The 12884-nt window shown below is 36.0% G+C and overlaps 1 protein-coding gene and 1 pseudogene across 3 annotated transcripts in view; one reads left to right on the top strand and one right to left on the bottom strand.

The window, feature by feature from the left end:
* SPPL3 (signal peptide peptidase like 3) overlaps window positions 1-12884 on the bottom strand; it is a 92398-nt gene that overhangs the window by 15481 nt on the left and 64033 nt on the right. For all 3 annotated transcript variants that reach the window (XM_057744823.1, XM_057744824.1, XM_057744825.1), the window contains exon 3: window positions 3644-3732. In XM_057744823.1, coding sequence (XP_057600806.1) covers window positions 3644-3732 — 89 coding nt within the window. The remainder of the gene's footprint in view (window positions 1-3643; window positions 3733-12884) is intronic.
* LOC130858424 (chromobox protein homolog 3-like) lies at window positions 1728-2248 on the top strand (annotated as a pseudogene).

The raw sequence follows: 12884 nt of genomic DNA, 5'->3' as shown, positions 1-12884 counted from the left end.
TTTACTTACTTAATCTGTGTCATAAGTTTTGTGTGTGTGTGTGTGTGTCATCAGTTTAAGAAAAGGCTCATTATACTAAAATGATTCTACTTACTTTATCATATGCACTTCACTTTGCTAGGGACAATGAAACACATTTAACTAGATGAAAACTGGGCAAGTATAATTTAGTTGATGGGATATTCAATAACTAGAGAAAATGAAATAGACATTAAGCAATCTCTTTTCAACTTAATGTCTAAGATCCTCCGTCAATATTCTATTCAACTTTATATTAGATCTCCAGTCTTTCCTTCCTCTTAGGTGGTGACTTTGATTTGTCCTACAAGTCATGCGTATTCTCCTCCTCTGTGCCTATATTATGTGCTCTTCTCACCTGGAGGAGCTTCTCCTCCAGCAATTCAAGTTCACTGTTTCATGTCAAATTCACTTTCTCCAGGAGAGTCCCTTACTGACTTGACCCACTGTTGCTCATTTTGGCTTGCCTTTCCCTTTATTCTCTTTGTACATGGATGTCAAAATGACTTCATCTCTGGTGTTTACTCTGATCTACTGATAGTAGATGCTTGTTCAGAAGGATTCTGAGGCTATGGTCCATGAGAAAAAGTACCTGCTCCAGGTGCAGAGTGGAAAGTGGTATTTACTCTGTCTTAGCACTGTATTAACACCTTGGAAAGTATTTTGGCCACACTGCCTATGTGACAGCTTGAGTACCAGCTCTTGTACTTTTGCATCTTTCAAAATAGCTAATAAATGCCAAGTACATGGTAGATACCCGATATCAATCTCTCAATATTATCAAATTAAGTCTCCTTACTTCCAATTCAGTCCTCTTTCTATAGTAAGCATTAACAGTTTTCCAGTACAATTTACATACCATAAAATCTACACATTTTAAGTGTGTAATTCAATACTTTTTAAAAAATAAGCTTACCAAAACCATCACTATAATCTAGTTTCAGAATATCTTTATCACCTCAAGAAGATCCCTCATGCCAGTTTACTGTTAATTCTCCTTCCCATCCCTTGCCTTAGGCAATCACTAATCTACTTTTTCTATATATTTGCCTTTTCGGAAATGTCATATAAATGGACTCATGCAATATGTAGTTTTGCTATCTGGCTTTTTTTACTTAACAGTGTTTTGAGGTTCATCTATGTTAGAGCATATTTCAGTAATTCACTCTTTTTAATGCTGAATAGCATTCCATTGTATGGACGTACCATATTTTGTTTATCCATTAACTAATTTATTGATCTTTGAGTTGCTTCTACTTTTTGGCTATTATGAATAATGCTGCTGAACACCTGCCATATAGCACACTTCTGTTTTTTCAAAGCAAATATTCTTTAAAATCTTAAGTATCAGAAGAGATACAACAGTTTTACAAGTACTTCAAGTAGCTATCTTTAAGAGTCACTAAATGAATTTATGATCAACACCTACAAAATTATCAACTTCACCAAAGGATTTAAATGAAGTTATAAGCAGGCAGATACCCATCTATCCTGCTTGTCTTTAAGAAAATAAAGAATCTTGGTAGCAAGCTTTTAGGCATGAATTAAAAGCAGTGCACAAGAGAGGAGCCTTTGGCCACGGCCCTCACTGCCCCCCCCCCCCTTCCCTCTCTCTCCCCTCGGGGGACCACCAGGCGCCACGCCACAAACGTAATAGCTCTTCAAGTCTGCAATAAAAAGTGGCCTCCAATAAAACTACATTGCAAAAAATGGGAAAGAAACAGAATGGAAAGAGTAAAAAAGTCAAAGAGGCAGAACCTGAAGAATTTGTAGTAGAAAAAGTACCGGACCAACGTGTAGTGAATGGGAAGGTGGAGTATTTCCTGAAGTGGAAGGGATTTACAGATGCAGACAACACTTGGGAACCTGAAGAACATTTAGATTGTCCAGAGTTAATTGAAGCATTTCTTAATTTTCAAAAAGCTGATAAAGAAAAAGATGGAACAAAAAGAAATCTTTATCTGACAGTGAACCTGATGATAGCAAATCAAAGAAGAAAAGAGATGCTGCTGATAAACCAAGAGGTTCTGCCAGAGGTCTTGATCCAGAACGAATCATTGGTGCCACAGACAGCAGTGGAGAATTAATGTTTCTCATGAAATGGAAGGATTCAGATGAGGCGGACTTGGTGCTGGCAAAAGAGGCAAATATGAAGTGTCCTCAAACTGTAATTGTTTTTTATGAAGAGAGACTAACTTGGCATTCTTGTCCAGAAGATGAAGCTCAGTAATTGTTTATACTGCTTTTCATATATATATTTATATATATGTATAAAATCTGTGTCTTGCTTTTTGATTTATTAATGTGAAGAAATAACTACATTTTAATGAAAATCAAGCTTGATATGTTCTTTTGAAGTAGTATTGGGGAAGTTGTTGGGTTTTGGTTTTGTTTTTGCATCTGTAGCACTGGTTACTTAGAACAAATAAAAGCTTTCTGTAGTTACTTTCTTTAGCAGAAAAGAACATTTGAGACCATGGTATGTTATTTCCTCTGCATTAGAGAACAGCTTTTCTAAATGTTGGAGGAAATCTCCATAGTCATTACTCAATCAGAATTCAGAATTTGCATTTAAGTCATAATATGCCTAAGGACCATTCTGGGTTTTTTGTATGTGTATACATAAAATATATATGTAAATGGTTTGGGGTTTTTTGTTGTTGTTGTTTAAATACATTTACCAAAACAAAAACAGCCTCTCACAACCATGAATAAAGCCCATGTTTCTGGGATTCCATCATTTTGAGCAGTATAAGAAATCACTTCAACTTAAATTGAAAATTTAAGTCTCAACCTTTCAAATTAAATAATTTTGTAATTAAGTAGACAAATTAATGTAAACAATTTAAATTGGATAATTTTTTACAGCAGTCCTATCAGAATCTGCATCCATGTTTACAGTCATATAAATGGACTTTTACATGCAAAACCCCTGAAAGGAAAACTTTATCACTGTCAACAACCTCCCCACCCAAATGAAAAAACTAGAAAAATTCTGGCATGTTTTAATTAGCCAAGCAAGACTTAGTTAAACGGACGTTTAAAAGTTCCTTTTGGCAAACCATTCTTTTACAAGAAGTTGAAATCTCTGTACTATATTTGCTGAAAGGCTGTGTTACATGTAATGTCTCAGACTTGTTCATGGAAATCTAATCAGATGGTTAGAGATGTTGACAACATAGGATCTGCAGGAATAAATGAGTAAATAAACTTTTCTAATCTAAACTTGATCTGCATGTTTTTTTCAACCTTCACCCCAAACCATTTCTTACATGTACGCTCAGTCTTCTCAGTATTTTGGGTTACTGGTTCAGCAGAAGCCAGGAAAAACAATAACTCTGTAGTGATCAGAATGTTATTCAACTGTATATTGTTTACTTTATTGTAAATACTGGTGAACAGTGGTCAATAGTTTTATATCCCTTAAAAAAAAAAAAGCAGTGCACAAGAAATCTGTAGTTCAGATTCAGAACATAAAGACTTTAACAAATTACACCATACAGATTCAATTTTATTATTATACCAAACAGAATCCTTGAACCCAATAAATTAATTATCTACTGGGGTTACAGAATCAAATTAAGACAACTACATGTAGAAAGTTAATTGTCATAAAATGCCTTACTATTATTGGTGCTGCTGCCATTGAAAGACCCAGAAGAACTGTTATTGTCTTTCTCCTTATCTTGATTTTCAAAGTCCATATTAAGGGACCTGTGGGGAAAAATTGTATAGGTAAGTTTTAGTTTTGCTTAAGAAATAGACCAGAAAAGTCACTAATGAGACATATTTTTATTTATTTATTTTTATTTTTTATTTTTTGGGGGTACACCAGGTTCAATCATCTGTTTTTATACACATATCCCCGTATTCCCTGAGACATATTTTTAAATGCTAGAGCATTAGGAAAGAAAGGAAGATCTCTTTTGAACAACTCTGCAAAACAGTTCTCGATGCCACATTTAAAAAAACAATCTACATTCCTTCCAATGTCAATTCAAGAGTTTTCCTGACTGCAGATAAAAGCTGAATATTCCAGCCATAACTCTGAGCACATCTTTAATTACTTTCTTATGCTAAACACCTAGAAGGAGAAGTATTGGGTCAAAAGGCAAGCACAATTTTAAGACTTTTACATACCATACAACTGCTTCCAAAAAGAGTGGACCAATTTACTCTCTGAAAGCAGCGTACGAGAGCACTTGTTTCTCTACACCTTGCCAGCTCTCATTCAACAACATGTATTTGAGCTTCTGCTATATCTGGGAATGTTCTAGGTACTAGAGAGACAATAAATGGTGAATAAAACAGACTCTCGTGGATTTTTACATTCAAAGAGGAGGGGAGAATGACAATAAACAAGAAAAGTAAGTTAAATATATGGTATGTTAATGGGAAGAGCTAAGGAGAAAATGCAGGAAATGGAGAGGGTAGATTTGAAATTTTAAACAAGGTGGGCAAGAGAAGGCCTCACTGATGTGATTTCTGAGTCAAGACCTGAAGGAAGTAGACACAGTCAATCTGGGGGACTAAAAATGCTATTTCTCTCCTTATTTAGAATTCTTGAACTATCAGAAAATTTTATGTACCTGAGCTTGCCCATCTCTTTCTGTTTTGTGAACTGTTCAAGTCCTTACCTCATTTTCTACTACTGTGTTCCTATAAAGTGTGTGTCCAAAAGAACTTCCTGTGATGGTGGAAATGTTCTGTACCTGCACTGACCTATTTGGTAGACGTTGGCCACATGAACACTTGAAATGTGGAAGCACAACTGAGGACCTGAACTCTACATTTTATTTCACTTGAATTAATTTAAATAATTTGTGAGCTAAAACTATAAAACTTTGGACAAAATCTTTGTGACCTTGGATTTGGCAGTGGATTCTTACATATGACACCAAAAACACAAGTGAAAAATTGATAAATTGGGCTTTGTCAAAATTAAAACCTTGTGTGCTGCAAAGAATACTTTCGGGAAAATGAAAACACAACCCCAAAGGATGGGAGAAAATACATGCTATTATGTCTCGGATAAGGCCCTTACATTTAGAATATAGAAAGAACTCCTCCAATTCAATAATAAAAAGACAACCCAATTAAAATGTGGGCAGACTCTGAATAAATATTTCTCCAAAAAAGATAAGCGAATGGCCAACGAGTATATGAAAAGTTCTTAACAACACTAGTCATCAGGGAAATACAAATCAAAACCACAATGAGGTACCACTTCATACCCATGAGGATGGCTGTAACCAAAAAGTCAGATAATAACCTAGTGTTAGCAAGGCCTGAAAACTGGAACCATCACAAACTGCTGGTGAGAATGTAAACTGGTGCAGTCACTTTGGAAAAGTCTGGCAATTTTCAATTCCTTTAATAAGTATAAGGCTATTCAGGTTACCTATTTTTTCTTGCGTGAGCTTTGGTAGATTGTGCCATTCAAAAAATTTGTTCATTTCATCTAAGTCATCAAATGTATTGGCATAAAGTTGTTTATAGTAGTCCCTTATTATCCTTCTAATATCTGTAGGCTCTAGTAATACTGTTACATCTCTTATCCCTGATATTAGGTTTATGTATTCTCTTTTTTTCCCCAGATTAGTCTGGCTAGAGAATTACCAATTTTATTGATTCTTTAAAAAAAATCAGCCTTTAGTCTCACTGACTCTTCTCCAGCAGAGAAAATCTATTTGATTTACTTTGGCTCTGATCTTTATTCTTTCCTTTCGTCTACTGAATTGGGTTTAATTTGCTCCTTTTCCCCCCTAGTTTATTAAGAAAACTAAAACCTTAGATCATTGATACTTTTTTCTCTATTCTAATACAGGCATTTGGAGCTACAGTTTCCTAAGTATTGCTTTTGCAGCATTCCATAAATTTGGTGTGTTGTGTTTTCACTTTCTTTTAATGCAAAAGATTTTCCAATTTCCTTCTCGATCTCTTGTTTGATACATGGAAGCGTGTTATTTTTGTTTCCAAACATCGGGGGATTTTCCAGAGCTCTTTCTGTTCAATTCAATCATGATTTGTTAGGAACTGAATGTATGTGTCCCCCACAAAGTTCACTTGTTGAAGCCCTAACCCTCAAAGTGATGGATGGTATTTGGTGACGAGGCCTCTGGGAGGTAATTCTGCTGAGGTCCTGAGGGTGAGGCTCTCACGATGGGATTGGTATCCTTCTAAGAAGAGAAAGCACAGTTTGCGTGCGCGCTCTCTCGCTCTCTCCTGAAGTGTGCACACACCAAAGAACACGTATGTGAGTAAGAAGGGGGCCACCTGCAAGCCAGGAACAGACTGCTCACCAGAACCCAACCCTGCTGGCACCCTGATCTTGGATTTCCAGCCTCCAGAAGTGTGAGAAACCAAATTTCTGTTGTTTAAGGCACCCAGTCTGTGGCATTTTGTTATGGCAGCCCCCAGCTGACTAACAGAGATCAGAGATCATACTTTATATGCCTTGAATCCATTTATTGAGACTGTTTTTCTAATGTCCCAGAATACATTCTATCTTGGTAAATGTTCCACATGCACTTGAGAAGAATGTGTATTCCATTGTTGAATGGAGTGTTCTACAGATGTCAATCAGGTCAAGCTGGTTGAGAATACTGTTTAAGCCACTGTTATCTTTACTGACTTTCTGACTACTCTGTTCTATCGATTATTCATAGAGGTACTAAAAATCTTCAGCTACACTTGTGGATTTATTTTTCCTTGAAGTTATATCAGTTTTTGCTTCACATATTTTGAAAAATCTCCTATTAAATGCACAAACATTAATATTATGTCTTGTTGCTTAACTGACCCTTTTATCACTATGAAATAAGGTTTCTGGTCTGTGATAATATTCCTTGCTCTGAAAGTTGCTTTGTCTGACATCAGTATAGCCACTCCAGCTTTCTTTTGATGAGTATAAGGGATATCTTTTCCCAACCTTTTACTTTAAGTTTTTTCTGGCTTTATATCTATAGTGTGCTTTTTGTAAGCATCATGTAATTGGATTTTGCTTTTTAATTCAATCTGATAACTGCTGTCTTCTAATTGGAGTTTTTAGGCCAATTTCATTTAACATGATTATTGTTATGATTTGGTCTGAGACGATCGTGTTTGTCCTATCTTTTTTGTTGTTGCTCCCCTTTACCTGCCTTCTTTTGGATTAATACGGTATTTTTTTTATGATTCTGTTTTATTTCCTTTGTCGTCTTAACAGCTATAACTCTTTGTTCTTTTATTTTAGTGGCTGTTGTAAAGTTCATGGTATACATCTTTAATCAACAGTCTACCTTCAAGTTATATGGCAGTACTTCATATACAGTATTAAAACCTGACAATAGTTTACATTTATTCTTCTCTCAACCTTTGTTCTACTATAATCATGCATTTTATTTTTACACATTATGTTATGAACTCCATACATACTATATTATTATTTTTGTTTATACAGTCAATTATCTTTTAAAGAGTTTTAATTAATAAGGGGAAAAATCCTTTTATATTTATCATTGTAGTCACCATTTCTTTCTCTCTCTCTTTTTTTTTTTTCTTTTTTGGCAACGCCCCACGTGGCTTGCAGGATCTTAGTTCCCTGACAAGGGACTGAACCCACGCCACTGCAGTGAAAGCACTGAGTCCTAAACACTGGACTGCCAGGGAGTTCCCATATAGGCACCATTTTTGATGATCTTCATTTCTTTGTGTAGACCCAGACTTCCAAATGGTACCACTTTTAATCTGCTTGAAGTACTTCCTTGAACACCTGCAGTGCAAGTTGGTTGGAGGAGAATTCTTTCAGGTTGTGTGTGTCTTAAAACATCTTTACCTTTCCTTTATTTTTGGAAGATACATTTGCCATAGAATTCTATGTTAACAGTTTTTTCTTTCTGTACATTAAAGCTGTTGTTCCACTGTCTTCTCACTTGTGTTGTTTTCAATGAGAAACTGGATTCCCTCCCGCCCCCCATCCCCTTACCCCTCGGCTGCTTTTTTGCATTTTTTAATCACTGGTTTTGAGCAATTTGACTATGATGTGCCTTGGTATAGTTTGCTTCATGATTCTTGTGCTATGGGTTTACTGAGCTTCTTGAATCTGTGGGTTACAGTTTTCTTCAAGTTTGGAAAAATTTTGGCCATTCATTCTTCAAGCATTTTTCAGTCCCTCTCTTTCTTCTCCTTCCTTTCAGGGACTCCAGCGACCATATTAGGCCACTGGAGTTCACTCTGATGTCCAGTGACAGTTCGATGACACTTTTTATTTTAAAAAATCATTTTTTCCTTCTCTAATTCATTCTGCATAGCTTTTACTGCTGTGCCTTCAAGTTCACTAATCTTTTCTTTGGTAATGTCTAATTGTTGTTAATCCCATCCAATGTATTTTTGATCTCAGACATTATCGTTTTCATCTCTAGAAGTTTGATTTGGGTATTTAAAAATATCTTTGATGTCCCTACTTAACTTCTTGTACATACTGGGATGCATTACCATGGGTCACTAGTACACAAAACACAAATCTGGCCAAATGAGGTTGTGAGGCCCCATATATTTGCTCAAACATGTAAGATACATGCATTCCAGTTTTATAAAACAAGATCTATGGACCTAAGTTTAGCAGATCCCAGGCTTCTGTGACTGAGGTCCAGTAATGGTTACCCACATTGCATAGCTGACAGCAAACTTAAGCTGTTTAAGTAAAGCCTTTGTAGAAGACCCTGCCTTCTGAGCTATCCAGGGACTACTGTGAATTATGGGCCTTTATCCCAACTCTGCAAATATGAAATTGCTTGGCTGAACCTAGAATAGTTTGTTCCATCTTCATAGACGACTATCCTTCAATCCCCCCAACCCTGCCATCACAACCCTATTGTTACTACTATGCAATAATATACAATATGATTTTTTAAATTAATTAATTAATTGGCTGTGTTGGGTCTTTGTTGCTGCATACGGGCTTTCTCTAGTTGCAGTGAGCGGTGGCTACTCTTCATTGCAACGCACAGGCTTCTCACTGCGGTGGCTTCTCTTGCTGTGGAGCACGGGCTCTAGGTGCACGGGCTTCAATAGTTGTGGAGCGTGGGCTCATTAGCTGTGGCGCACGGGCTTAGCTGCTCCACAGCATGTGACATCTTCCTGGACCAGGGCACGAACCTGCGTTCCCTGCATTGGCAGGTGGATTCTTAACCACTGCACCACCAGGGAAGCCCCCAATATGACATTTATACATCATAATGTTATTACTGGACATTCCATCCAAATTGTATCCTGGCTATCTGCTTAACAAACAGCAAGTCTAACTTACTGAAATCAGTGTTTAAATACTAACAGAAAGACTTGAGCTCTGGCTATTCCATCAAAAACAACCATTTACCATTACAGAAAAAGCCATCTAAATTATAGCCTATTATTTGCTATTTTCATTTGTCTTTTCGCCAACTATGACTAAACAGGAAATAGTTATGGCTATCAAGCTGTAGGAGGCAGACAAACTTCCAATTATTGATGCTCATATAGAAGCTACATTAAAAGCCTACTACTGCCCGCATCCTCCACCAAAAAAAAAAAAAAAGCCTACTACTAAGAATCCGGGTAGAAGAGATGGTCTTCTGAGTAAACAGCTGTGGATTAAAATATTTATAACAGTTAACCTTTATTGAGCTTATACTCTTAGGCACTATGCTGGGAGCTTTACAGTCAATATTTCTTTTGGTTAATGGAATAACTATAATTTAAAATATGACTGTATTTGGAGACAGAGCCTTCATAGAAGTAACTAAATCAAAGTATGACTGCTGTCCTTATAAGAAGAGGAGATTGAGAGAGAGAGAGACAGACACACTAGACACATGAACACACAGAGAAAAGACCACGCGAAGGGCACCATCTACATATGAAGACGGTCATCTATAAGCCGTTTCAGAATGAAACCAACTCTGCCAACACCTCAATCTTGGACTTCTAGCCTCCAGAACTGTGAGAAAACAAACTTCTGTTGTTTAAGTCACCCAGTCTGTGGTACTTTGTTATGGCAGCCCTAGCAAACTACACAGAGATGCTCTATTATTATCCCTGTAGTAAGGAAACCGAGGTTCTTACTATACCACCCTGCCTTGGCTGTATCATCTCCTCTTACAAAACAACCCAACTTCTCCATTTTTTTCTTGAAAAAGTAATATATATGGTTATTTAAAAACTCAAACAATAGAGAATGGTACAAAAAAATCCAGAAAAAAAATGTTTGGTATATATTTGCCTTTTTAAAAAATGAGGATTAATGTCATCTCCTAAGTTAATTTTCATTCATGCCAAGAATATCTTTCCACATCAATACATACAACTCCTTTTCATTTAAAAAAAAAAAAAAAAAAGCTAAGAATACTTCCCCTTGGGTTGACTTGATCTGATATTATTTTTGGATGAATTGCACACATCCTGCCTTATTAGAGAGAAATAGTAAGAAAAGCAACCTTTTACAGACAGATGATATGGTTTGATCTTGATGGGTGGGGTATAACCGACAACTGAGCCTGCCAGATAATTATGTCAGAAAGAATGACAACTGATCAACATTGTTCAAATTTAAGTTGATGTGTAAGTATAAATTCCAGTGTGCATTTTTTGGTCACTCTGATGCACATTTAACAAGTAGTTTATCACAGACACTACACATCAGGAAGTAGTTTAACATTTTCTGAGTGCTTTACAGAGGTTTTATTGTGGATGAGGTAAATATCTGGTTATATTTGCTCTAAATTTTTTTCAGCCTAAAACTAATTCAGTTGTAAGGAATAGAATTTTAGGAAATCAACTATTAGTATCTTTAGGTACTAGACTGGATTATAGAGGATTTTCTGAGAAAGTCCTAGGCCCATGAGAACTTCTATTGCTTGATAAGGACAAGGGGAAATATGGGCTTATAGTTAGGCCACTTTATGTTCCTTGGTTGTGACAAAAATGTAAATGTGCTGTAAAAAATATTAAGACAAAGAGGTCTGTATTCAGCCGGCCACAGAGTACACGTCTGGACCACTGCCCACACTTATCAAGAAATCAATATTCAGGAATAATCAGTTGAAGAACTAATAAGCCATTAATTTCTCCAGATATTATAAAATGTAACATTAGACCACAGTAAGCTAGCAACCTAGACCACAACTTTCTGCTGCTGGCTGTGTCTCCCCAATTTTGGCAAAATTGCTTTTGTTGAAATCTATTCTCACGAAATGCTACCAGCTTATACTGAAGGTACTATAATTCATTCAACAAACAATGAATGTCTCTTATGAAATACCAGCATTCACTGTTTGTTGCATGAACTGCTATGAAATTCAATGTTGCATCCTCTGAGGGTCTTTGGGATAAAGGTCTGTCTGATCTTAAGGCCAAGAATAATCACAATTCCTCTGAACAACTGGGTTCTTTTCATTCAAGGACACTGTGAAGTGCTAAATTTCTTTCTTTCTTCTGAAAGCTGGCTGCTAGAAAGCTTACTATGGTATCTGTGGACCACCAGTAGTAAGGGTGTTGGCCAATATGGTATGTATGCATTTTTAGACTTATTTTTGGCTCTACTTTGTCTCCACCCATACTTTTTCCTTTCTTTGGCCCTGTTTTAATTTACCTTATCTCGTCACAACTCGTAAAACTTAATGAATGGTCTGAAATCCTTCTGGACAGGGCAGAGCAAAAATAAACAATTGCAGGAAGCAAAATGGAGCTGAGGACACATTTACTGAAAGTTATACTTGTTCATCTGCTTGAATTCTGATAACAGAATACAATTCTGAACACTGAAGGAGAAAAGCAAATTGAAATTTTTTATTTTAGTATTTTATTTTAAAAATACCATGTTTTTTGATCATTTCAATATTGAAAGCAAGCATAATGAAGGGGAGAATTCACTTGGTCAAGGTAAACACTATATGGTTGAACTTGGCTTTAAGCTAAATGTGTGTTTCTAGAAAAGTTACAGCAGTTTTTATAAATGGAACATTGAAAAAGGAACAGATAAAACTGTTAAATATATCAAGGAACTTGTCCACATAAATTACAATGTACATAACTACTCCCTACATTATCTAATAAACACATCATGACATTTGTGAACCATAATTGGACTTATTTTGGTTAACCTAGTCTAACTTGACAATTATATGCATTTAGTTATGAAGGGCAACACAATCATATAAAGTGCATTTCTTATCATCTCTGCAGTCTTATTAACCTGATGACATTGTCTTCCTACAGTACGTATGAACATAAGCAAATGAACTACCCTCACCATTAGAGAAAGCACAGGTAGGTGCTTGACTTAAAAAAACATAGTAGTTTCTCTATAAAAGTTTCATTATTCCTTTATATAGCAACTTCACATATATAGAGATATATATTATAATTATATATTATCTATTTATCTATTGATTATAAAGTGCATCTTCCTTTTGATTTCCTTTTAGATCTACTTCAAACCTGTTATTTTTTTGTATATGATTCCTGATGGGACAGAACTTAAGTGTCTTAACAGTAATAAGCTGCCTGAGAAATTCTAAACCATCCTCACATTGTGATTCTTGGGTCTATATGCCCATCAGAATAGTCCTTTTCCCCTCCATTAATGTTCTCTTGTTGATTTGTCAAAGGCTTGGGTACATATATATTAGATGAGTAATTATGCTATTTTTTTTTTTCTGAGCAGCTGGAAAGATTAAGGAGAGACAGGTGTCATCTTCAAGTAATATAGGAGGTCCAGCTAGCAAAGCTCAGCCAAGGGATGGCAAACGTAAGGGGTCCTAAATCAAGGATTTGTTCTGGGCTTTAGAATCTAGTTTCATTTGGCAGGTATCCCCTTGGTACTTAGAAATGTGAAAGCGTGGGGGGAA

Source organism: Hippopotamus amphibius, chromosome 8 (genome assembly GCF_030028045.1).
Source record: "Hippopotamus amphibius kiboko isolate mHipAmp2 chromosome 8, mHipAmp2.hap2, whole genome shotgun sequence".
Classification (NCBI taxonomy): domain Eukaryota; kingdom Metazoa; phylum Chordata; class Mammalia; order Artiodactyla; family Hippopotamidae; genus Hippopotamus; species Hippopotamus amphibius.
Note: the sequence above shows the minus strand (reverse complement) of the source record. Positions and strands in the feature narration are given on the sequence as shown.